Source organism: Notamacropus eugenii, chromosome 1 (genome assembly GCF_028372415.1).
Source record: "Notamacropus eugenii isolate mMacEug1 chromosome 1, mMacEug1.pri_v2, whole genome shotgun sequence".
Lineage (NCBI taxonomy): Eukaryota > Metazoa > Chordata > Mammalia > Diprotodontia > Macropodidae > Notamacropus > Notamacropus eugenii.
Genome location: NC_092872.1, coordinates 61,481,626 through 61,508,851, shown reverse-complemented (window position 1 = coordinate 61,508,851; position 27,226 = coordinate 61,481,626). Strand labels below are relative to the sequence as shown.

At 40.8% G+C, this 27,226-nt stretch overlaps 1 protein-coding gene and 1 long non-coding RNA gene across 3 annotated transcripts in view; one reads left to right on the top strand and one right to left on the bottom strand.

Moving 5' to 3' along the window:
• Positions 1–3: 3 nt before the first annotated feature.
• LOC140501002 (uncharacterized) lies at positions 4–24,311 on the bottom strand. The gene is made up of 3 exons (XR_011966016.1): positions 23,994–24,311; positions 2,753–2,804; positions 4–824 (listed from the first exon to the last, which is right to left on the bottom strand). It is a non-coding gene; the product is annotated as an uncharacterized lncRNA (long non-coding RNA).
• A 544-nt stretch (positions 24,312–24,855) lies between these two features.
• SLC44A1 (solute carrier family 44 member 1) overlaps positions 24,856–27,226 on the top strand; it is a 215,318-nt gene continuing 212,947 nt past the window's right edge. For both annotated transcript variants that reach the window (XM_072604140.1, XM_072604133.1), the window contains exon 1: positions 24,856–24,992. In XM_072604140.1, coding sequence (XP_072460241.1) covers positions 24,960–24,992 — 33 coding nt within the window. In that variant the 5' untranslated portion in view covers positions 24,856–24,959. The remainder of the gene's footprint in view (positions 24,993–27,226) is intronic.

The window sequence follows — 27,226 nt, the reverse complement described above, 5'->3', positions numbered from 1 at the left end:
AGGTTCAAAGCCTCAACAGATTTATTTACAGTTCAAAGAAAACAAAAAGGGTTTAGAATAGTTGATGGAAAATGAAACAGCCTATGTGCAATCTTCTCCCAGAGTCTATCACTTAGTATTATGCTGTGGGTCTGGACTCTCAGTAAGCCGAGTCTTCAAGATAGTTCCTCAAGGTATGCCTCCAACTGAAACTCTCCACCCTTGGCAAGGACACCTATGGTGACTCATCATCGGTGGAATTCTCCTTGGCTCTTCCATCCAACTGTGTAGGCTTTTCACTCTGTTTGCAGTTCTCCTCAGCTCCCAGCAGATGGCAACTAATATCCTCTTCAGCATCTTTCAGCAGGCATTGTCCCAGTCAAAGGTTGGTCCTATAGCTCTAGGGACTAATCTAGATCTTCTCTGTGTGAGCTAGAGACACTTAGTTGCTCTTTGTCCAACTTGAATACAGGGCTAAAGAAGAGTACTGCCTCTGGTTCTCTACGCTAAAATTCTGATCATCTCTGAACTCACATAAGTTCACCCATTGGTCAAGTCACCAATTTTTCTAGATGCACCTCTTTTATCCATATCAAGTTTATTAAGGATGATCTTCACCCTTATGGTATCTGATATCCCCAGTCCCTCAGCACCTAAGTAGCTCTCCTCCTAGTCACATCAGCTTCTCCCACAGGTCTGGTAGCTCAGCAGAGTCCCATGATTCCCAGTCCCAGTTGTTAAGGCTCTAATGTTCCTCTGGGTCTCTGGAGAAGTGAATTGAGGGAACTTTCAGGATGGCAAATATCTGAGTCATGGTGGAAAAGTCCAAAGAGTCAGAAGCAGAGCTAGAAGGGGGTTATTGTAAAGATCAGATGAAATAGTATATGAAAAGTGCTTTGCAAACTATAAAACAACACATAAATGCCAGCTAGCTAGCTATTATTCACGATCCATGTCATGCTAGGCTCAGTTATTCAAATTACTCAAGGTAATACTATTTAGACTAGGGGGATTGACTACCCCAAAACTGCCACTGGAGGTAAGAGAGAAAAAAAGGTTTCATAGAAGCTAAAGATTTCTCAGACAATTGGGCAATATAGAAGAGAATACTGGATTTAGTGTCAGGAAGACCTGAGTTCACATCATGTCTCAGATATTTACTAGATGTGTGACCCTGGGCAAGTCATTCTCTTAGCCTCAGTTTCCTCCTCTGTAAAAAGAGGATAATAATATCACTTATAGGTTTTTAGTTAATCAGTAAACATTTATTAATCATTTGCTACGTACTGGGTACTGATGAGTAGTGGGGATACATACAAGTAAAAATAAAGACAGTTCCTACCCTCAAGGAGCTTATATTCTAAGAGGAAAAGACAACACATTATGAACATATCATGGCAGAATCGAAAAGAGTAGGGACAGGAATGGAGGGTGGCTGGTTTGAGCCTTCCTCAAAATTGAGGAACTTATTGTTTAGAGAAGGGGATTGAGGGAACTTCCAGGATGACAAACATCTGAGTCATAGTGGAAAAGTCTAGAGTCAAAAGCAGAGCTAGAAGAGGGTTGTTGTAAAGATCAAATGAAATAGTATAGGTAAACTGCTTTGCAAACTATAAAACAATACATAAATGCTAGCTGGCTAGCTATTATCACGTTCCATGTCATACTTTAATATTTCAAAGGATTTATTGGTGTAGGCACTCCCTTCTTTGACCACACGCTAACACACAGAGGTGCCATCTCCAGCCATCCTGGTGTATACTTGCCACTGGACCCAGATGGCTCTGGAGGAGAAAGGTGAGGCTGGTGACTTTGCACCCCCTGCCTCACTTAAATCCAATTCACTTGCAAGTCACGGCATAACCTCCCTGATGTCATGGTCCTTTTGGAGAACAAAGGACAAACAACAACACTGAAACACATCATTATAGTTTCACTAGTTGTTGCAATTAAAAAAGAGAGAGAGAGAGAGAAAAAATACCTTGGCGGTTAATCTTCTGACAATAGGCCTTTGCAAACTAAATTATGCTAGTCCTCCAAGGGCTTGTAAAGGTTTCCGGAGGTCAGGAGTAATATCCATGCCATGTTGAGGCATCAGGAGAGGGCTTTAATGGAAGAAGTGAAATCCAATAGGCAGAGCAATGTTTGGTGAAGCCACAAAACAAGGTATGGCTAAAGCAGAGATGCAGAGGGGCCAGGATGAGTGGGAGAGCTCCACACTCCACCCATGATGCCTTCTGAAGAGTAAGTCAGCAAACATCAATCCTAAACAAAATGCTTGTTAACAAAGCTGGCTGTTTTAGAATGAGGTAGTCATTAAAGCTGTAAGTAGTTTTTGGAGCACAATCCTTTTGGTTTTTTAAGTCTTGAGTGTGTTCCTGGAGTTAGAAAAAACTGAGCAGTTTGTGGGACGGGCTAAGAAGCTATAGAGGGAACTCCTATGGCAAGAAAACAATCTCTTTGTACACCGTCAGAACAGCTGTCTCATCTCAGCTGATTCCTTGATGGTTTAGCTAATATAATGCTATAAAGGAAAAGAAGAAGATAAAAGATAAAAATCCTCTCAATGATGCTTAAAAAAGAAACAAACATTTTTATTTGCCATAGCATGAATTCTTTTCCATGCCTATCTACTGAGTTTATAATCCTAATAAAATGTCACTGTTCCATATGCTTTCAGAAGTGGAAATGATCAAGAAACAAATTACAGAAGAGTAAATTATAAAAAGAAAAATACTTTCCCCACCAGACACTAAATTTAACAGTAACTTACCTTTGAAGAGGCATCCCTGCTTCTCTAGCCTTCTAGTCTCATACACGTGCTACTGTTGTATAGAAAAGAGCAAAATTAGTAAAGGTAACATGGTTGTATTCAGCAAAAGAAGTATCAGTAAACTTGATGGTAAAGACTGCCACAAAGGATGAATTCTAGACCAACCCATTTCCAACTGCCTGTATTTCCCCTACTAGATCTCCTTGTGATTAGGAACTGACTCATTTATCTTTGTATTTCTGATGTAACCATCCCCCTCTCCAATGGGATCTGGCACATAATAGGGACTCACCAAACTGTATTATTATTATTGTTGTTGAAGATAAAACTAGTATTTATGCAAGTATTTTGTAGTTATGGAACAGTCCTGGTAAGGCTTGGGTAGACAGCTTTGAAAGGGACTCTAAACCACTGAAGACCATGGGAATTAAATTTCTTCCCAACTCAGGAAGAGGGGAAAATAAAAAGACATCTGGACTGGAAAGTCAGGCTTTCCCTCTACAGCAGGAGTTTTGAAGGCTCTCTACAAAGAGAAGACACGGGGAGAAGAGGAGGTGATATTTCCCCAACATGTGGAATAGCAGCATGCCCCTATAGCAAGTGGCAGCAGTATCTGCATTTACCTTCCTTAAACTAAATCATCCAAAGGAGACTCGAGGAGGTGAAAGTTAAAAAGCAAGGAATAAGAAATGACTGTTTTGGGGGGTTTACTTTGCTTTTTAAATCACAAGCACTCTCTCATGTGGTTGGAGTGCTGAGATAAAAATAGGAACTGATAGGTTCCTAGAAGCCCCTTCTTACCTCTCTGTCTTATTTCTGATAGGTGTGAATGGTACCATTTCTAATTGTGTCTATCTATTCCGTTAAACATGGCATCTGACTGATCCACTCTTTTTTTTCTCATAAACATCTGGGCCTGATCTCGTGCTTTGCATTTTCTCATGTCCCTTTGTTAGCAGCATGAGGGTCATGGGAAGCTCTAGGGGTCACAAAGGGGAATGCAGGGCTAGAATCCCAAACCCCTTCACTCTCTAACTGGAGGAATCATCCAGAAACATTCATATATTTCAAAACTGTAGTTCCAAGGGCAAATTTACTACAACTTGGGGGCTTTTGAAAACTGCCAACCACAGTAGCTACCTTTAAAGTGACAGTTGCAGTAGTAAGTGTAGTAAACAACGCACTGAATTAGGAATCAGAAAAATTCCAGAATTCTAACCCCAACACCAACCAAAGGAAGACGCACATACAATAGAAAGGGCAGTGAATGACTTTGGACTCGGAGAACCTGGGTTGCTAATCCTCACTCTGTTACTTATAGGCAGTATAACATAGAAGACACTTCTTTTCTCTCTGTCTCATTTACCTTGTCTGCACAACGACCTCCTCTGAGGGAGATTAAGCAACTTCTTTGGTCCCCCCTTTAGCCAAACAACCCTTAAAGCTGGACGACCCTGTGTAGAAGTTGGGGCAGCAGAAGGAGAGTAAGCTTGAGGCAGAAAAAAATCAGTGGCAAACATAGAGATCAGTATCAGATCTGTAGAGTTGCACTTTCAACAAAGGCAGAAGAGTTTTCAGCCTGGCTCAGCTTGGGGCAGTGGGGAAAGTGCAGAGGGAGGGGATAAAGATCAGAGAGTTACAGAACTTTAAGAAAACTCTGAAAATTAATAGCGTTCTCCCCCGGCACGAATGGCAGCCCAATTTAAGGATGATATGGCCAAGATGAAAGTTTAAACTCATTGGTGTCTTTTGAAGACTATTCTCTACTATTTGTTAGAAACTGAGATACAATTGTCCCATGTCATGTCTCTTCATCAGAATCTTTCACATATCATCTGCAATGACTTGGCAATCTCCCATTCTAGTTCCTTCCACTCCCTAGGACAGAGAGTGGATTGACCTTTTTTTTTCTTGTCATGGATCCCTTTGGCAGTCTAGGGAAATCTAGTGATTCTTTGTAAAAATAATGCTTTTAAATGGATGAAATAAAAGTCACAGGACTACAAAGGAAACCAATTGTATTAAAATACAATTATCAAAAGAAATTTTTTTTAAATTTCAAGTTTATCTAGGCCCAGTGACTTGAAAACTCATTGTGGGTACCTAGGTACTTTCTTACCATTCCCTTACAGTTTCAGCTTCTTATTTTTTATAGCATCATTTCCAGTCCAAAGATCAATTTCCTTGACAGAGATAAGAGAAGTAGTTAAATAGATTTGCTTTCTCTCTGACATGTTATCAGTTAACATGATCCTACCCACCCAACCATACAACCTTTTCCAATCATCTTTTTTTCCCCTTTTAGTTAAAACAAAACTTTCTGTTGTCCTTAGTTTGCATCACCATCATGAGCTCATTCTGAGTTTTAGTGATACTGGAACTAATTTTCAGAGGACTGTTGGATATATGTATTCATTCTGACCTTGCTTCCATCTTTTGTATGTACCATTCTAAAATCTAATTTGGGTGATGTGCTCCCTGTTCGTGCATACCAGTCTCTTTAGAAAGCTGAACCATTTACTTGTTCATTGGAAATGTGTTCCTTTGTCTTCATTCGTGAGAGTTCCCCATCCTTCTTAGGATGATTTCTCCTGTAGAATTCAAGTCCATGGGCTCCTGTTCATCCTTTCCCTAAACACTTTCAAATCTGGTTTTCTAAAATTTAGGTTTCATGTCAAACTACGCCTGGAAGTGGCTACAGACAGCTGCAGATAGTGATCTGAGGATGTCTGCAACTTCAGAGAATGAGACCCCTTGTGGCAGAGAAAAGCGATGGCTGTGGACCCAAGTCACAGAGTTCCAGGGCACTGATGGGCAGGCAGGAAGAGGAACTTCATAAGGATGCTATGAAGGGCGAAAAGGACTTCCAGGACCAGGAACTGAGAGGCAGCCCTTGGCCACATGTGTTCTCTAAATGAGTACCTTTCTGTCATTGTATTTTGCTTGTGCCCACACATTTGTAAGAGGATAAGACCCCGTTTTGCAGGAGAAATGCTTTGTACCAGCTGTTCTTACTATGATCTTTTGTAAAACCTAAGGGAATCTAGCTAGCTAATTGTTTATGGGGAAAACCCTGGTGAGGGCTTGTGACTGACAGCATTAGAATCCTCAGTCCGGGGATGTGCTGGAGCCAATTTTAGTAGGTTTGCACCAGTTGTTCAGTTTTCAGTGTGAGCACTTATACCTCAGAAATCAGTAACTGCTATAAATCAGTGCATGGTTTACTTTTCCAAAATGATTGTATAAACTGTTAATAATGTGGCTTAAATTAAAAAGTGTATTGTGCATATGGTTGTATTCTAGGGGAAAGCCCGTTTGTTAAACATTTACCGTCATACCTCTGTTTTGCTCTAAAGATGTTGCTTGGGCTCAGCAGGAGTGTAATGGAAAAGTCAGGAGTCAGGATGAAGTGATCACCAGACTGGAGACCTGGTGGTTGAAGGCTACTAATAACAATAATAGGTATTTATATAGCACTTTGGGGGCTTAATGGATAGAGTGCTGGGCCTGGAGTCAGTAGGTAGGGGCTACCATTATCCACATTTTATAGGTGAGGTACAACGGCCCTGGCCATGGTTGCACAACAGAGAAGAGTGCTTGTGGATTGTTCACAGACCACTACACAGGACAGAAGCACCTTGGCACCAAGCTGAGTCCAAATGTGACCTCAGACACTTACTAGCTCTGTAACCCTGGGTAAGTCACTTAACCCTTTTACCGCAGTTTTCTCATCTGTAAAATCAGCTGGAGACAGAAATGGCCAACCAACTCCAGTATTGTTGCCAAAAAAAAACCCAAATGGAGTCACAAAGAGTTGGACTTGACTGAAAACAACTCAATAACAACACATAGCACATTCATTATCTCAATATAAGCTTCTCAGTACCCTGCCTTCAGTTCCTCCTAGAACCCTGAGGAGAGAAGTCTGGGGAATAGTACAGGGGAGGAGAACCAGATACTCCTTGGAGGGATGCTACATAAGTAAGACATTTAAAGAAAAACAAAGAAAGAAAAATGATGAGAATCTTGAGAGGAAGTGACCATAGTTCTCTTAGAATTTGTGATAGGGAAGGGGAGAAAAGCTCGCTATAGTGTAATATGAAACTTAAGTTTTAGGAGAGCAGATTTTAAATTGTCTGTCCATGACTATTCCTTATTCAAAAAACTTCACTGGATCCATATTACCTCCAGGATCTGTTAACATGATTTTTACAAATAGAAAATATTCTATTTGGCTTTTAAAGCACTTCAAAACCTACATTTACAGACTCCTTACACCTGACTCACATCCACACACTCTGTGATCTAGTGACACTGGCTTGCTCGCTGTCCTTGGATGAAGACACTTTATCTCCTGACTCAAGGCATTTTCATTGGCTGTCCTTCATGCCTGGAATGTTCTCCTTCCTAGTCTCTGCCTCCTGGCTCCTCTGCTTCATTCAAGTCTCAGCTAAAATCTCATCTTCAGTGAAAAGCCATTCCCGGTTCCACCTAATGGTAGTGCCTTTCCTTTGAGATTACCTTCAATTTATCCCTTACCTATCTTGTCTGTTTATAGTAGTTCACGTTTCCTCCCCCATTAGATTGTGAGCTCCTTGAGATTGGGGGCTGTTTTTTGCCTTTCTTTGTATTTCCAGTGTATCCCAGAACAGTGCCTGGCACACAGTAGGTGCTTAATAAATGTTTCTTGGCTGATTGCACAATAATGTTTCATCACATTCACGTGCCATAGTTTTTTTCAGCCATTCCCTGGCAAAAAACATTTTTACCCACTCTTGTTGAAAGTGCTTTATCCTAACTAGAGAGCCCCTCCTACCTATATTTTAGGCAGAGGTCCAAAAATCCAAATCCTATCCTTGGGCACCATCTTCCTAACCAAATACACCTTTCTCTTCTAAAGTCTTTAACTTTGATTGACAGCAGTGTTGAAAATACCATGCAGGACCAGAAGGTGCTTAGTTTCTTGCCTAAAGCTTCATAATCCTTAGCACTGCTTTCCAGGTTTCTTTTGGTATCATTATGGGCCTATGTGAAATATCAGAAGTAGGTACTTGTTTACATAAAACCTCCAGGTCTCTCAGTCTAATCTAATTATTCTGGTTAGGGGACCATCCTAGCAACACTCAACCCTAAGATTTGCTTATAGAAGCACATTCATTTACAAAGAATACACAGACTTTGCCATAGCAAAAATATATTACTGTTTTATTATGAAATTAATTCATAGCTCCAGGCTTCAGTTTTCCCATCTGCATAATAATGATTATTGTATAAATGGAAAGCTGCTAAGGAATTGCACTCTAGTCCAGTATTCTCAAAATCAAATTGCATTGTTTTAAAACTTTTTATCAGTAATTTATTTATATTACTATTATTGTAAACTTTTCTTCTTTGCACAAAGATTTGTTGTCTAATCATATATTCATCTGAACAAAAGCCTGCACGATATGACTGAGGGGAGAGGGTTTGAAGGTCTGATTGGTGGTGGGGGTGGAAGGGAAGGCTGGGATCTTGAAATCTAGGCCCTAGTTAGTATTTATTTATGTCAGGATTTTTTTTTTATACTAAGAAGAAAGGTAAAGATAGCAAACAGCTATCGGGCTTTAGTCTAATTCTGAGAGAGAATCTTACTTTTGGAGACATCCATTATTTCTGTCAAACCCCTCAAGTACTATGTTTTCAACGATCACTTCTTGTGTTATCATAGATGATGCTCCAGATGTTTTCTCTGTTCAGTGGTTTCAGTTGTGGCCAACTTTTCGTGACCCCATTTTGGGTTTTCTTGGCAATATACTATTGTTACTTCCTTCTCCAGCTCATTTTACAGATGAATAAACTGAGACAAACAGTGATAAAAGATAAATGTTTGAGGGCAGATTTAAACTCGGGTCTCCTTGGGTCCAGGTCCAGTGTTCTATTCACTATACCACCTAGCTGCTGGATGATGGTTAAGGGACTAGAAAAACTTAATGTGTCTTTTCTTAAGGAATAATTTACTTCCTTTGCATTGGTGGAATTTGACCTATTATAGTTCTAAATTAGACTACTGCCTAACCACTTTAAAACATTTTTGTTTTTCTCTCATATTAAACCAAGAAAAAGGAAATTTCTGTTGCCATAGAAGGGATCTGCCAGTGGTGTACTTTAGCGGGCTCCTCTATATTAACACCAGAAGGCATTGATGGTTCATTCTAAATTGTATGTGCTCTGACATTTATTTCCTAGAAAGACCCTAGTTTTTAGCATATGTCTATAAGCCACAACTTTCGATTCCATTTTGACATTATCCTACTCTCTGCTATGACTGGCAAAAAGAGCAGGAGGAGAAAGATGACATAAAGGGAGACAAAAATGAGAAAGATGTTCCAGGAGATCTATCCAAGCTCTAACAAGTTGTAAAGATAAGTTGTGAAATTTCTTTCACTGGAAGTCTTTAAAAACAAGATGGTTTCTTGATTCACATGTTTAACAGTAACACTAGTTTATATTTCTATACCATTTCAAATTTTACAAAGCATTTTCCTCAAAACAAAATAGGTAATGGAGGCATTATCTCCATTTTACAGATGGGGAACTCGTAAAGAGTGAAATTACTTGCTTGAGCTAGTAAGTGGAAGATCAGAAGTTCTCACCCTAAGATCAGTACTCTTTTCATTGAATTTGGTCAGCACTATATATACTGTCAAAATGAGCACTAAGAAGGAAAAGTCAAGAGGCATGGATGGGATGGGTTGCAATTCTAATGAATTGCGCTGGTTTAAATTGAGTAGTTTAAACAATTCTGCTCAAAGGTAAGGGAATGAATTTTTGTGGTGTTCCATAATCTCTTGCTACTATGATATGTCTGCTGCATTTCCCCACCCTCTCTCCCAGATTCTTCATGCACTTGGCATCAAGAAGAAAGGAGAAAAAAGCCTGATGTTTCCTTTAGAAGAAATGGAGGAAAAGACACCAAACCTCTGGGAGGGGAAGGATGATCATTTTAAACAATTTGACATTACTAACCCACTGTTTGAGAAGCAGCAAAAATAGTTGTTTGTTTGGCTTTTGTTTTTTTGTGGATAGTCTAGGGAGGATGGAGATGGTCTCTCTCCTCAGAGAGAGGAAAGCACATCGTTTTTACTTTAGCACTTTAAAAAAATGCCTTTACATCACTGGAACCAGCTTTGAGGTCATGTGAGAAAAATACTGTCAGATAAGCAGCATCTTAATTATGGAGACTAGAAATATTTCATACAATTTACACACAGTCTTCTAAATTATACACTATTAGTAAAAATTAATCAGCCTAGCTCCAGTGAGAAAGGAAGAAAGGCTGAGAACTGGTGGATTTTAATGGTTTGCCCAAAGTACTAATAATTTTTAAAGCTCTTTAAATTCAAGCTAATAATTACAATTTTTATTCTTTACTATAAATCTATTTGCACACCTGGATGGAAGCTGACTTGGGAGATAAGCTTCACATTTACTAGTCAGACAAAAGATGGTTTCTTCTGCAATGATGCACAAGGTCCTATATTATTTTGATACTGAATGGGTGAAACGGTGTTCAGAAATTGACTTGATTTCCAGATAGCTGATATCATTTTCTTAGGGCAGTAGGGGGGCCAGTTAGTGCCTCAGAAAGTGGTACCTTGCTATTCCAGAAGAGTTCAATTACTTCACCTAGGTTAGTAATTTGCTGCCAGGGAGAAGGAGAGTCTTTATCCTAACGCTCCAAGGGATAGAGCATGGGGTGAATATTTCAAAGAGCGTTACTTCTCTGGTTAAGGATATGGACAAAGTTTAGTATACCTACAGATGGTTGGTGAATGGGAGGCATGATTCATAAATGTCATCACTGTTGTAATTATGTTAATATTTGCTGACAGGTATAACTGAACAAATACTGACCACTTTTCAAGTTTAATTTAAAATTTTCTTTTAATTTTTTGGTTTGGGACTTTTTAGTTAAATTGGAAGCAAATAGCATTTCAAACATAATAAACCATAGTTTATTTAAATAAATCCTTAGTTTTTAGAGTTCTAGGGGTAACTCAGAGAAGCTGGGTTTCTATTACCGTCACTCACAAGCAACCACCAGTGTGTTTCCATTATCAACTGGTTAACAAGGTTTAGTTAGCTTTTACAAAAGGTATTTTACTAAGGTAGAACATATATAATGACAGTTGATATGAAACAATTTTTTCCAAAGCCTAGTGCACACTGGTACAAAAAAAATGCAAAAAGTTTATGTGAAAAGCTGTTAAAATTTAAAATACAAAGGTAGTGAGAAATATGTATAGAATATACATGTGACAAAGAGATAATTCACAACTACTGGTTATTGGAAGTACATTTCTTTTTTCAGAGTTCTCATGAATTTCCCCTTAGCTCTCTGCAGGTAGAAAGGGTCAGAGTTTTTGTAGTGTCCATAGCCAACACTTTTTCCAGCACAAAAGGTGATAACTCCCAGAAGCTATTTTCTTCCTCTTGTGGTTATCTTTGAGCACCTGTCTTTGTGTGTGTCTGTGTGTAGCCTCAGTGTGCCCTTGGTGTGTCTTTCTAGATGAACTGTCTGCCACTGCTCTAGTCTACAGAAAAACTCTTTCTCTCCTGCCCTCAATACAATTCCCAGGGACCTGAGTGTTGGGTCCTCTACCACTTGACTGAGTAACTGCTGAAAATTTTCCAGTAATTTAAAGGCCCTATGGACACAATTACCTTACAATTTGGTTCACACTTCATAAAGGGCTTGGAGAGGGAGGGAGAAGTTTACACATCTTAAAAATTAATCCTGTCTGTTGACTGATTAAGGTGCAGGTGTAAAATTTTTCCTTACATTTCAATGACTCTTTTCTTTCTTCACTTTTTTCTGACATCATTATCATTCACTTCTTTCTCCCCTAATTTCCACAATCCTCCCCCCCACCTTTAAAACAAACAAACAACTTTTCCTTGTGACAAATAAGCAAAGTAAAACAAAACAAATCCATATACTGGTCATGTCTGAAAATGTACATCTCATTCTGCATTTAACTGGACACTTCCAAGAAAGAAAAACAATTAAGCAAAACTACTCCATACAGTGACAACACATGACAATTACAGCACTATGTCCCCGTACTCTCCTTTCTCTTAGCCACATAGAGGAAAATGCAACCTGTCAATTCGGAAAGTCTTAGTTCAACCCTTTCCTGCCTTCTCTGGGACCTTGCTCTATAAATTAGGCATATTTTTTCTTTTGCATCATCAATCTTTTCATCTGTGCTAGCTTCTTCCTGTATGCCTAGAAACATGTTCCAGGATTGTCCTTTTTTTCCCCCTTGTTTAAGTGTAAGATTTCACTGATGTAGGGAACTCCTACCTCCCTTACCTCTAATATTGATTCATAACTCATCTATACTTAGTCTTAGAGGGCTATCTATGCCTCTGAGGTTAAACAACTTGCCCACAGTGAAAAAAGTATTTTGTATCAGAGACAACTTGAATGCAGGTCTTTCTGACTTATAAGACTGGCCCTCTATCCACTAAGCTACACTGCCTTTCTCTAGTCTTCCTTACCTTAAACACATACAGATACACACACCCCACAATATAATTCTTACATCATGTCTATTACCACTTGAGCTATTTTTCCTTTTAATTTGGAAGGACCAGTCAGAGTTTGAATTTCAGTGGCATTGCTTTTAGAGTAGGACTTTAGCCAATATCAAGTTGCTTAAAATAAAACTCATTATTTTCTCCCCAAAACTAGCTCCTCCTCTTGCTGATGTATTTGTTAAAAGTATATCATTAGTTTCTACGTTAAGGGATCGAAGGGATTGGAATATGATATTCCAAAAGTCAAAGGAACTAGGATTAAAACCAAGAATCACCTACTCAGCAAAACTGAGTATAATATTTCAGGGGCAAAATGGCCATTCAATGAAATAGAGGACTTTCAATCATTCTTGATGAAAAGACCGGAGATGAATAGAAAATTTGAATCAAGTGAAGCATGAAAAGGTACACAGGAAAGAAAAATCATAAGGGACTTACTAAAATTGAACTGTTTATATTCCTACATGGAAAGATAATATTTGTAACTTTTGAAACTTTTCTCAGTATTTGGGTAGTTAGAGGGATTATACACAGGCACACACACACATAAATACATATACATATATATATATAGACAGAGCACAGGGTGAGTTGAATAGGAAGGGATCATATCTAAAAAAATAAAATTAAGTGATGAGAGAGGAATATATTGGGAGGAGAAAGGGAGAAATGGAGTGGGGCAAATTGTCTCTCATAAGAGGCAAGGAAAAGCTTTTTCAATGGAGGGGAAAAGGGGGGAGGTAAGAGGGGAAAAGTGAAGCTTACTCTCATCATATTTGGCTTAGGGAAGGAATAGCATGCACACTCAATTTGGTATGAAAATCTATCTTACACTACAGGAACATAGGAGAGAAGGGAATAAGCAGAATGGGGGGGATGATGGAAGGGCAAATGGTAGGAGGGAGTAATTAGAAGTAAACACTTTTGGGGACAGAAAAGGTCAAAAGAGAGAATAGAATAAATGGGGGACAGGATAGGATGGAGGGAAATATACACAACATGACTTATACAATGTGACTATTATGGAAGTCATTTGCAAAACTACACAGATATGGCCTATATTGAATTGCTTGCCTTCTCAGTGGGAATGGGTGGGGAGGGAGGAAGGAAGAGAAATTGGAACTCAAAATTTTAGGAACAAATGTTGAGAATTGTTTTTGCATACAACTGGGAAATAAGAAATACAGGTAATGTGGTATAGAAATTTATCTTGCCCTACAAGACAAGAGAGAAGATGGGGAAAAGCGAAGGGAGGGGTGTTAGAAGGGAAGGCAGATTGGAGGAAGGGGTAATCAGAATGTATGGTGTTTTGGGGTGGGAGAAAGTGAGATATGGGGAGAAAATTTGGAATTCAAAATTTTGTGGAAATGATGCTGAAAACTAAAAATAAATAAACATTTAAAAAAAGTATGTCATTATTCTCCTATAGTTACCTAGACTAAAAACTTCAGTTATCAGTCAGTTCTTGCTTCCAAAGTTAGTCTTCCTTTGATGCCTATATTCAGTTAGTCAACAGGTTACTTTCCCTAGAAATGTCTCTTTCCTCTGCCCCTTCCATTCTACTATCATAAATTACTGCACTGATAATCCTAAATCCCAGGCATGTTTCCACTCCGATACATTATACACATTGCTGCCAAATTAATCTGCTAAACAAACAAGCAAATAAAAAAAACCCTTCATTGACTGCCTATCACCAACCACATTAAGTCCAAATCTCACCATTTTTTCCAGTCTTATTTTCCATTTTTCCCCTACATAAACCCAGTATTCTAGCATAACTGGATTAAAACATTTCCCAGAAAAACATTATAATTTTGAGCCTTTACTTTCCTGGATAGTGTGGTTTTATTTGACCAATTCCATCTTCCAAAATCCTAACCTTCCAGGCCCAGCTCAAATGTTACTTCAAAATAATGTGAAACTAAAAAGGAGAGCTCTTGAGGAATTTGGTGTTTCCCAAATGTATTAATGAGATTGAATGGCATAAACTTTGTTGGGAAGGCAATTGAGGGCCACCAACCCATTAAGTATGGGAATTACAATTAGAACCTTGATGAAATGACCCAGAGAATCACTCATTGGGACTGGGGCTGCCTCTAAGATGATTAGTTGATTGGAACTAAAGGAGGAAGGACTTTTGTTGGAGAAGCTGCCTGCCCCCTCTGTGGTCTATAGAGAAGCAAGCTGATTGCTCAGTTCTCTTCCATTCTCTCATTATGGACATTGAGGAGTGCAATGTTTGTTATGTTAATAAAAGTTAAAGATCTTTCCCACCCATTACTAGGCCTGCCCATTAAGGGAAGGTTAATTAGGGGAGATTTGTTTTGTAGGAAGGCCTATACCTTTTGTTAATTTGTAATGAAGCTATATATATATATATATATATATATACACACACACACACACACACATACACACACACACTGAGGGGAGGTTTTGTTTTGGGGCTTACTCATTTGAAGTGTTTGGCCAGAGAAGACTCTGGGTAGCTGCTAAGGATCACCCCCCCACACTCCCCTAGAAAACCCAGATGTTGGTGCTTCTCTCTCTGATAACTATGTATGTATGTAAATAGTCAGACAGTTGGATCTGTCTGTTGATCTGTGATATATGTATTGCTTATGGTCAGACAGTTGGAAGCCCTGTCTATTGGTCTTTATTTCCTCTGTTTGTATTTTCTCTAAAGTTCAAGATGCTGACTTTTTCCCCTGAACTAAGTGAACGATTTATGTGCTTGATTAAAGTAGATTATTTTACATATTTGTTTTCCTCACAAAAACCCTGGCAGCTCGGCGCTATTATTATGTTCATTTTATAGATGAGGAAACAGGCAGAGAGAGGTTCAGTGATTTTGCCCAAGATGCTGATACATGATTTAGTCTCCGCAGCATGATTGGAACTCATGCTTTCTGTAATCCAAATGGAATTTTAACACAGGTCATCTGACAATTTTCAGGAACTTTTCTACTGTATCCCCCTGCCCCCTGTAGGGAAATCAGCACTGATTTGTTCTCCTTGACTTAATTCTTAGGAGACTAGTCTGGATAATATTAAATATCTTATCTGTCTCAGTGGCTTATATTTTGGGTCACTTATACAAATCTCTTGCCATTTCTTTGTAGAAGTGAATAGTTGATTTCCCAAATTCAGAAATGCCCTCTGCAGCCAGTCTATTTGTAAATGAGATGACTTTCTTCTTGTATTTAATGCCTTATTTCCATATTCTCTAGCCCAATATTTGTGAGTAATCATGTGTAGATTCTAAACTAAAGAAACTTTTATCCAGTCATTTATGAGTCAGCGTCTTGAATTATCACTTGTTTCCTTTAAAATTCTCCATTTTTCTGTATTTCTCTTATACTGGTTTCTCTAGCTATATTAAGTTCAGCTTGCACTATCTGTAACTTATGAAGAGATATTGTGGAAGACAATTTGAGGATGATCTTGCCATAAATTCAGCCTCTCCCAAAAAGCATTAACATGACATTGGGAGGTTTAATGACAAGTCTTAATGGAGTAAACATTACAGGAACATTATGATTGAAATTGCTTAGAATTTGAAGAGAGAAGACATAATAGATTCAAATCCCTCCTATAATATGTACTAAATTTGTGATCATGGCTAACTTCCTTAACCTCCTTAAGCTTCCGTTTCCTCATCTGTAAAATGGGTATAAATATATTTGTATTATCTACCTTACAAAATTATAATGAGGAATTTTTTTTTAATTTGTCAAATCCTACAGATTTCATTTGAGTGTGTTGTCCTTCTAAATTAGAAGAATCACAGTGGGAGGTAAAACGAACCTGAACCCTATAAGGGCAAAGGAGATTTTGCTTTTATCTTTCTATATCCAGTAACTAGGACATTGTGGGTATTCAATAAATGCTTGTTAAATTGGAAAAAAAAAAAGTAGATTATTGACCCCTCAAAAGTTGCCTTTTCTTTTAAAAAAAGCAGATCAAAAAATCTGTATAGCAGGCCCTCCCATATATGCCAGGGTCTTTGCTATTACAGGGAGGAAGAACTTGATATGCGTGTACCTGTGCACTTATATAGTTTTCTCCTCCTGAGGACTTGTAGATGATTGTTTTCAGACAGTGATGGGAGTTTCCTACTTTGCCCAAGATGGGAGAGGAAAGATTCTAAGAGTGGACTTTCCTAATTCAAGGCCCCTCCCCCAGGCCATATCTTCTTCCTTCATTTCTCTCTCTCTGGACTCTGGAATTCATTGTTTTCACTAGCTTAATATACTTCTGAGCCTCAGGTTCCTCATCTAAAAAATGACACTAGATTAGATCAGCAATTCTCAAAGTGTGGTCTGAAGATTCCTTAGGGGTCCCCAAGAACCTTTCAGGGGGACTTTAAAAATCAAAACTATTTTCAAAATGATACTAAGATGTAATTTGTCTTTTAAAAGACTTCTCCCTTTTCCAACTACATTATCTGTGTGAGACAGGATTTCTTTTATATACTTTGACCAAAACAACAAAACATAACAGCTTGAATGTAGAAGATATTACAACTGTCTTTTATTAAGTCAGACAATAGAGATTTGCAAAACTATGTAAAATGTTACTTGTTAATTTTTAGAAGGCATTATTTTCTTATTTATTTATCTTAATACGCAATGGATTCAAACATAAGTTTAATGAAATATTTTAAAATTTATTAGTTTTAATTTCTAACACAGTAAATATCCCATAAGCAAAAACTCTCTAGGCTCTTCAAACAGTGGAAAGGGATGCAGAAACCCGCTGCCTCCCCCTCCCCATGAGAACCACTGTGTTAGACAATCTCTCTAAAATTCTGTCAGATTTTAAATCCTAATATCCTAAGTACTTTACCTATGCAAAGGCCCTAGACCCTCCTCCCTCTTATTTTTTTGAAGCCTACAGGATAATGTCTATTACAAATAAGAGTGACCAACCAACCTCCCAATCTCACTGGGATTTTCTTTTCTCTCTTACATTCCTCCATTCCCTATAAAACTAAGATTAAAAAACTTCAGATATTTTTGTATTGTCAGAGAGAAGAACTGGGTTTGTGAATTCATTGGTATACAGAGAACCCTTGGATAAGAGAAATTCCCTCTTAAGGCAAGTCAACATCTTCTCTGCAATTTCTAGTTTTAGAGATGCCTGAAACACTAAGAGGTGGTCTGAATTGTCCAGGCTTGCATATCCAATATGCATGTATGAGAGACAGGACTTGAGTCTAGGTCTTCCTGGCTTCTAGGTCAGCTTTCTATATACTATGCCATGCTTCTTCTCTTTGGATTGCAAATGTATTCTAACATCAGGGCTGCCAAATTATATAGATTCAACTTCTTGGCAAGTGTCATATAATTAAATGAGATCATATATACAATGCACTTGGTGCATCTTAAAATGCTACTTAAGTGCCAACTACTGTTTTATCATTGTTTTTGGACTTAGGACAAATGCCACACCTGGTAGGAACTCAGATATTTTGTGAATGGCAAAAAAATGGTTACAAATTAAAGTAAAATGTAAAACTATTTTTAAAAATCAATCAATAGGCCTTTATTAAGAATCTGCTAAGAGCCAGACACTGTGTTAGGTGCTAAGGATACAAATACAAAAAATGAGACAGTCTCTGACTCCCAAGAGCTCCCATTCTGTAAAGGATGAGTACAACACGTTTACAAATAAGTAGAGACAATTTACATATAAAAAATTTTTATTTTGTGATGGGGGGAATGCAGTTCACAACTAGGGTAAAACAAGAAACACTTCTTGAAGGCATAGCAGTGTTTGAGCTAAGCCTAAAAGGGAGCTCTAGGTTTCAAGAGATGGAGGTGAGGGAGGAGAGCATTCCAGACTGGCCTGGACTGGCTGTGCAGCCTCTGAGAGGCAGGAAGTAGGATGTCATGAATGGGAAACAGCAAGTAGGCCAGTTTGGCTATAGCACAGAGTATAGTGCATGAGGGGGAGGAATGTGTGATCAGCGTGGAAAAGAGGCTGGAGCCAGATTGAGAACGACTTTAAATGCCAAACAGAGGAGTTTGTTGGAAAAGCTATGGAGAAAACTCTGCATCCCACTCCCACTCCAACACAACAGTGGTGAGTAGTACCTTAAGAAAGCTCATAACTAGGACTGAAGAAACAAATCCAAGTGAAATCATAAAAATGAGCTAGCATTACCAATTATTTCTAATGAATATAACAATAGAGAAAAACCAATCATAACTGTCATCAAGAACAAAGTTATGGAGCCAGGGATATATAATGCTCCTAAGCAGCCTGTATTTATTTAGGGATATTTTTATGTTCTGTTATGCTGAGACTAATTTTGAAGAGCCCTTTTTTCATTTGGCCTTGTATCTTTCGGGATTCAACTAGAATATTCAGGTCCATTGGCACATTTCTCAGACAGACCTGTCCTTTTCTTCCCTGGTAATGAATGAAAAGTTACAGCCCCTGGATACAATTAGTTTTTCCCATTTGGATATTCTCCCTGAGGTTGTTTGTAAATGTAAAGCTTCGCAGAGTGGAGTTTGCCGAGGTTCTCACAGGTCTGGAAGCTCCCAGCTCCCCGGCTGAACAGGATCTGTTCATTTGGTATGCGGCTGTGAACACAGTATGTGCTAAAATTTAAATAAAACAGCAAAAGCACCAAACGCCAAGGTTTTTTAATCATAAGAATAATCTAATTTAAGCAGTTTTTTTTAAAAAATAAAAAGCCCCAAACAGCTTGAACAATAGGAATCGAGGATCAAAAATGCTGTATCAGAGCAGCCTGATGGATCAGTCAGGCCAGAGTTTTGCCTCAGGCAGTGGCCAATACCAAAAGCTTCATGTAAAGCAGAAAACCCCAGAATTCACATGGCCAATTATGCAATATTATACCACCGGGAAACATTTCTGCCTGGCTCAGCTGGTGATCAGCTTTTACCCTGAAGCACCAAGATTGATGGACCTTATAATTTTATCCTTGCTGGGGCAGACGCTGTTCTTACATAAGTTTTAATCCTTTTTTTCTTCCCATAAACACACATATATATAGTGACACACTCACACATACCCCCAAACCCTTACCAAGCTATTCGCTTTAACGACATCCTACCGCAGTAAGGTGCATGCCTTAATCATGTGTTAAAGGAAAAGCCAAGTTATTTTCTTTGGCATTTCCTACAGTAGTTTTGGTGAATCTGCAGTGCTTTCATTACATTGAGTGCTTTCTTGTACTTGTTTATGGGGAAGAGTAATGAGCAATAGTAAATTTTCCTCCTTTAAATCCTTTGTTTTTTACATCTTTGTTAGGGTTGGCAGAGAGGAGAGAGAGTGGGAGAATACAAGGGAGACTAGAAGTTTTACACTATCAATTTGGGAGTCCACAGTTCCTCATATGGTAATGACTATGCATAATATATAAATAAAAATATTCATTATATACTCCTACATAATTAGAATATCAGGTATTCACAATCCTTGTGACTGACCCTCAGGATTATTTGTTTCTTTAAACCTCACACTATTGTTATTTTCTCTTGAAAACTGTGGTCCAGGTAAATTAAGTCCAAGATTATCCTGATCAATATCTCTTTTTTATTCACTATCATCAAGTACAATTAACATCAAAAAATAAAGCTTGTACTTTCTTAACCATAGTCCCTTCCAGCAGCATGAAAGAAAGATCTTTGAGGTCTGGGATTGCTTTATTTTTGTCACAATAAACCTGGGAAGGAGGTGGTATTATCATGTCCACTTTATAGATACAATCTCCACTTTTCAGAGGAGAAAAATGAGGCTGAGACAGGTCAAGCGACTTGCCCAGTGTCACAAAGCAAGTATCTGAGGCAGGATTTGATCACAGGTCTTCCTGACTCCAAGTGCAGTACTCTAGCCCCTGGGCCATCTAGCAGCCACCATCGAAGTGAAAATTGTGATACTGAGACACTCTCAACAAAACATTCTCTTTCCTTTCCCTATTTCCTCATTGATCTATCCATACGTCTCATTCTTCCTTATAAGTATTTACTAGATGGCTGACAAGGGAAATATAGGAGAATTTTTGTAGATATATGCAAAGTTAACTGGTGAAATCAAGCCACAGAAGAAAGCTTCCCTCCCAGTTTTTCCTGACTAGTCCATATAGATTTCTTCTTACTCTGATATCCTTCAGTACTGCCTGTATCACATACTTTGATACTTAGTCATACTTTGTTAGTGGGACCTTAGGAGTCATCAAGCTTATTAATCTCATTTTCCAGACAACTGAGGTCCAAGGGGAAATGACTTGGCCTAAGATCACAAAGGAAGCATGTAGAAGAGCCTGGAGATCCACACTCAGGTCTTCTGTCTCTAAATCCCGTGTTCTTTCCAATACACTACAGATGTCTTCCCACCAGTCACTAGGTACAGGTATTTCCTTTAGAATATCCTGAACTGATGGCCATCCAGCCTCTCCCTGAATACTTCCAAAGAAGAGGAATTCAGTACTTTTCTTTCTTCTTAAGGAGGTCTATTGTTTTATGCATTGAAAAAAAAGACATCAATTCAACAATATCCATGAAAAGTATTGGTTAACAATTGAAGGGATTTGAATTAATTTTCCTCCTAAATGCTCTCTAGGCCTTTATGGTATCACCAACTATGTCCCCTTCTTTGCCCAGTTTTAGGAAGTAAGTCTTAAACTTCATGAATTCTCTTGCTCTGAAATCTGTTTTTCCTATAACCTTCAAGGATATCAAGTGCTGTGATAAAACTTCTGCAGGCTGACTGTGCAAGTGACATTGCAACACTGTATCATGTAGATCAGTAAAGTTCAATACTTTTTCCAGATACTATGTTGCTCCTTTCTTTAGGCCATCATAACGTTATAGTTAGATCCGGCCCCCCTCCTTAAACACTGAATTTAACAAAGAGCAAATAAGAGATATATAAAGAGAAAATAAGATGAACATTTCTATATACAAAGTAGAACAGAAAAGAAAATTATACATGAAGTTGTGAATCTGTATTATGGACAGTTTGCTTTTCATTTTAGTATACACCAAATTCAACAACTTTATGCTCAAAGGTTTTTTGCTTGTCTGTTTCCTACTGAACTCTATTATGTTTTTTTCTATGCATCTCAGCCAGACTCTTGCAATAGTCTCATAACTGATCTCCCTGCCTCAAATCCACCCCTGTGTATCTCATTCTTTTCACAGTTGCCAAAGTGACAACCCTCAAGTCATATCATCTGGCCATATCATTTCTCTGCTCAGTAAACTCTAGTTGCTCCCTATTGCATTTAGGGCCATACACAGGGAGAGGAGTAAACTCCTCTGTTCAGCATTTAAAGTCCTTTACAACCTGATTCTAACCTGTATTTCTAAGTATATTATATCCCGATTACTTTCATACACTCTACAATCCAGCAAAACTGTCCTCTTTTTGTTCACCACATGGATCATTCCATTTCCCCTCTCAGGGGCTTTGCATAGGATGTCCTCAGATAATACAATTAGCTCCCTCCTTACCTTCAACTTGGAATCTTTAATTCCTTCAAAGTTCAGTTCAAGGGCCACCTTCTCATGAGAACTTTACTGATTAATCCCTGGAGCTACTAGGGTCTTCCCTGAAAAAATTACCTGGTAGAGTTGGTTTGGAGAGTCAGTTGCTTCACCATCTCTGCCCCTCTCCGCTGCCCCTACTCCCCCAAGTTCAACAGATGTAGAGAAAGGGACAGATAACAAAGTGTGTAATGTTAAGAAAAAGTGAAGACTAGGCTTTCTAGATCTTTATCGCATTGCCAAAGTGTGAAGGGGTGCTTCCAAATAGAAGGGCATCTGGCCATTGGCTGTCTAAAGACTGCAACATCTGTGGTGGTCTTTCATAGTGTAAGTCTGATAGCCTTGGGGCCATTCCAGCATTGGAGGCAGGGAACAGCTTTTTAGAGTGGGACCCCTTCACTTCTAACCAGATGGCAGAAGGGTTATCTCTCCTCCATCACTTTTCCCCCTCCACTGTCCCCACCCTTATCATCCTTAGTGTCTTGCAATCGAGTTACTTGCCCAGAAAGAGAAAAAATTTCATCAGGGTGCTTAGACAGAGAGACAATGGGAACAGGGAGCATCACGGAGCATGACCTTTGGCATCTGACAAATGAGCTGACCATGGATTCCAAAATTAACCCAGGCAGTTGAGAGTGAGAGGAACAGACCCAGGGGGCCTAGCTAGGCAACCTGCCCAGAAGAAAAGCTGCTTCTAGGGTGGAAAATTATGAGAACACCAAGAGGAAATAAAGGACTATGGGGCCCTTCAGTTCCAGAGGTGTTACTTGCTTTAGGCACTGTGTCTCATTACCAGAAAAGAGGGAGATTATAAGCATTTATATAGCTTTTACTATGCACCAGGCATGGTGCTAAGTGCATTACAAATAATATCTCACTTGAATCTCAATCCTGTTGTGCAGATGCTGTTATCCCCATGTAACAGCTGGGGAAGCAGAGGCACCAATCAAATGATCTGCCCAAAGCTGTGTGTGTGTGTTCGTCCTTCGTTGCCAAAAAAGACCATGCCATCAGAGAAATGATGACATGAATTGCACTTGACTTTGTTTTGGGAGAGGGCTGTGCAGGTCACCAGCCTCACTTCCCCTCCAGAGCCATCTGAATCCAGTGACCAGATATTCATCAAGATGACTGGAGATGACCCAGGATGAGGCAATTGAGGTTAAGTGACTTGTCCAAGGTTATACAGCTAGTGAGTGTCAAGTGTCTAGTAAGGATCAGAAACTAGATTTGAAGTCAGGTATTCCTGACTCCACCCCCAGCCCTTTAATCTTCCTGTATTGTGGGAGAATGCACCCACAGATTTACGTAAGGAGAATGTTTTGTAATTTTGCTCTTATTATGTCATCTTAATAAATGTCTTTGAGCTAATTGAGTCTAATGGTTGACTATTAAAGGTAAGCTCATCTATGGGAGCAGGATAGATAGTTTTAGGAAAACAGAGTTCACAGATCACATTTGGAGCTCCTGCCCCCTGCGGGGACCCAATCTGTAAACCAGTGAGTGCATGGTTGGAAAGGAAGCTCCAAAAGCGGGTGCTGCCCTAGTATCTATTTCATATGCGCACTTATTTATGTGTTTGATTCTTCCCCTTGTAAGCTCCGTAAGGGCAGGGACTGTTTCATATTTATGAATTCTCAGTGCCTGGCACAAACTAGGAAATTAGCAGGTGCTTTTTTATTGTTAAAGCTGCCATTATTTTTTCTTACACTTCTCCTAAATCCTATTCCCTACGATTTCCACTGCCTGGCACTGTTCTTTAGTATTCGCGAATTTTGTCCTTCCAACGAGACTGTAAACTTCTTGAGGGCAAATGATGTATATACCATTTTTTAGGGTCGATTACAGTGCCCAGGAAGCATAAAAACTGAATTCCGTGATATTAAAAGGGACTTCACGTTAAGTGAGCGCTTGCTCCAGACCCCCCTGGTAGAAAGCATCATGGGAGGAGGAATTCCAAAGGAGGCCCCGCACTCCGGGCGGGCTCCGGGTCACCCCCGTTCAGTCCCCGGTCACCCCACCCTCCAGCCCGCGAGGACGCCCCACCTCTCCCCACCCCCCGCACCCTCAGTTTCCCTGTCAGTAAAATGGAGCCAAGAATAAGAAGCGATCGCCCCCCTCCCTTCCCTGACCTCCACGGTGGCGAGGGGGACCGCCGCTCTCCTGGGGTCCCAGAAGCCGGATGGCCAGCCACGGGACGGACGGGAGGAGGAGCTCCGTCCGGGAAACAGCCCCAGCTTTCCCGCAGGGCCGGCAATTCCCGGCTCCTCGTAGGAGGGGGAAAAGCACAAGAAGCCGCCTCCCCGCCTCCGCGCTGCTCCGCCTCATCTCCCGGAAGAAGCCCGGCTCCTTTTAGGCAGCGTACCCGCGGCCGGCCTTCCCTCCGATCGCCCCAGCAACAGCCCGCCTCCTGCCCCGCCCCGCCGGGCCACGTCGGTGCCACGCCGAACTAGGCTCGGCCGCGGCTCGGCGCCCGCTCCCCGAAGGGCCCGCCCAGCGTCGGGCCCGCCCAGCGTCCGCCCCGCCGAGTCCGCGCCGCTCGGCGCAGCGCAGGGGGCGGAGGGGGGAGGGAGGAGCACGCGGAGGGTGGGGAGCCGGGAGTCTGATGGGAGACGGGAGCGGCGCGGAGGAGGAGGCAAGGGAAAAGGAGGAGGAGGAGGAGGCGCCGCGGCCGCCGCCGTCCCCCGCCCCTTTCCGCCTGGAAGCAGCAGCAGCAGCCGCCGCCGCCGCCGCCGCGGCCCGAGCAGCAGCAGCAGCAGCGGGAGCCGGGAGAGCAGCGGCAGCGGCAGCGGCAGCGGGAGCCGGGCCGGGAGAGCAGCCGCGGCGGCCGCAGCAGCGCAGCCGCCCCCCGGGGATGCGGCTTCGGGGGGTCCTGAGCGGCTCCCCCTGAGCTGCAGCCGTCTGGTGCCTGAGGCGGAGCAGCCCTGAGCAGGAGCGGGTGCCCGCGGAAGAGGAGGAGAAGAAGGAGGAGGACGGGGGGGACAGGCCGGCTCCCTCCCCCGGGCCGGCCGCCGGGGTTGTGGATGCCTCGGGGCCCCGGGGCGTAGCTGGGCGCTCGCCCCCTTCCCCCTTTCCTCTCTGGCATCCCCGGCCCCGCCATGGGCTGCTGCAACTCCACCTCCGCAGCACAGGTGAGCCGAAGGATGTCTCTCCCCTCTCTGCCCCTGTCCCCGGGGCACCCCCGGAGCGTCCCTCCTTGCCCCCCCACCCCGATCTGCAGCCTGCTCTCGGGGAGCCACCTAGGGGAGAGCTCCCCCTTCTCCCTCCGGGATCTCGGCTCCTGCCCGGCCACTCCGGTAGGACGGGCTCCTGCTCTGCCCCATTCACCAGGTCGGACTCCTCTCCTCTTCGCAGGTCTGCAGCGCTCCCCAAGTGGGTAGTCTCACGCTCTCTGATCCCCATCCTGTGGCGCCGTGAGATCCTCAGCCCTTCGGCTTCCTCTTGTTCCACACTTACTGGGACACCAGTCTCCACATCCCGAACGAGAGCTTGCATCCCCTCCGCTCCGTCCTTTCCCCCACTCTTTTCCCTTTGTGCCTCCACCCCTGGACTCCCCCTTTCCCCGAAGCACCCTGCGGGAACCCAAGGGTGGGGTGGGGGAGCGCCGCGAAAACTCCCTCTTTGTTGTCCATGTAACAGGAGAAAGAGGTGCCAAATTTAGTTTTCTGTGGGCACTGGCCAAATGTTGTCAGGGCTGAGATGCAGATTTCTCAGGGCTTCTACCCTGCCCCCACCCAAATATTGGGAGCCACTCTCCTTTCCAGTCTTAGACTTTACCCTGAAAGGCAGTTTTAGATTGAACTGTATGTAGATCAAATGTAATAGAACTTGACTACTGCCCACTAATAACTGAGAAGACCTGCTTGTAAATTACCTAATTTAGTGGATTAGTGAGTGTGTTTACAAATACGATGAAAAGCGATCAGGAATACTGCATCAAACTGTCCTGTGTGATACAGTGACAAATAGGCTGTGACAATGACTAGGATGTAATCTTAACAAGCTAGCGAGTGTAGTATTTGTGATTTGTTTGCCAATGGGGGTGCTTCATTTTCAGAATTGGAAGCTGGTTGACACTTTGGAAAATGCTTGCTTGCAAAAATTAAAAAAAAAATTCCACCAGAAATCTAGCATCTGTGGCTAATGGCAGCAATGTTTTTGCTGTTGCTAAAGCTCTATATATAACTCAGTTTTAAATAACCTGCATATTTATTCTGAAAACCTCATCTGTTCAGGAGAAAATGTCTCTAGAATTACAGATGAATGGGGGATGTTCATTTGAGCAACAGAAAATCTTAAGAGTTAGAAGGGACCTTAGAGGTCACCTAATCCACTCTCTGGCACTTGGTGCAGGAATCCTTTCTACAGCATTGCTGACAAGTGGTCATCTAGGCATATTCATGTCATATTTATAGGTTGTGCTTCTGTTGGTTCCTTCTCCTTCCTCCTGCCTCCCCTTTGGGGATGTTAGAGGCCAGTGAACCATTTGGTTCACTATTAGTTGGTAGCCTTCTGTGCTATTAAAGTAACTGTAAAATCTGTGCATTGGTAGCATTGCGTATAATCAGAAGGAAAAGGAGTTAAGTGTCAAAAGCTCTCCTGTAGATAATGTATGGAGGAGTGAATATGTAGGCAAAAACTTTCAACTGATGAGATTATTTTTGTGTTTTTTATGAAATCCTTAATAAACTTTAATAATAACTAGATTAAAATACATGTATTTAGAAGCACTTTCTTTATAATGGATCTGAGATCATGGATTTAAAGTGGAAGGGGACTCAAAGGTCCTTTATTTCTAGCCCTCATTTTACAGATGGAGAAATGGAGGCTCAGAGAGATGAAAGGATTTGCCCAGGATTACACAGGTAATAAATAAGGTGCAAAGCTGGAATTCATACTTAAGTCTTCTGACTCCAAATCTGTTGTGCTTTCCACTATTGATAGAAATAGTATCCCCATTTTATTAATTGAGGAACGAAAGTTCAGAGATATTAAGTGATTTGCAAGCTCAGAGTTGCTGGTCAGTGGCAGAAATAGAATTTGAACTTTGGTCATCTGACTTCTGTATTCTTCTTACTATCCCATATTGCCTTCCTTCAGTTAAGTACTACATGAATATTTTGTAAATGCTACTTTTTCTTCCAAGCAACCAGTTAATTCACACATCCTCATTATGTTGGCCATGAAATGCCTTTATAATAGGTAAGTGTTGATGGATTTTATTCTTGGCTTTTTTGATGTGCGCATAATTAAATTCTGGAGCAATAGGTGTCACACCATAACTCTCACCTTTATTTTTCACTGTTCTCTTTACTTTTTTACAGTACTTTTATACTGTTAGAAGAGAGAACACGTATATCTTGTA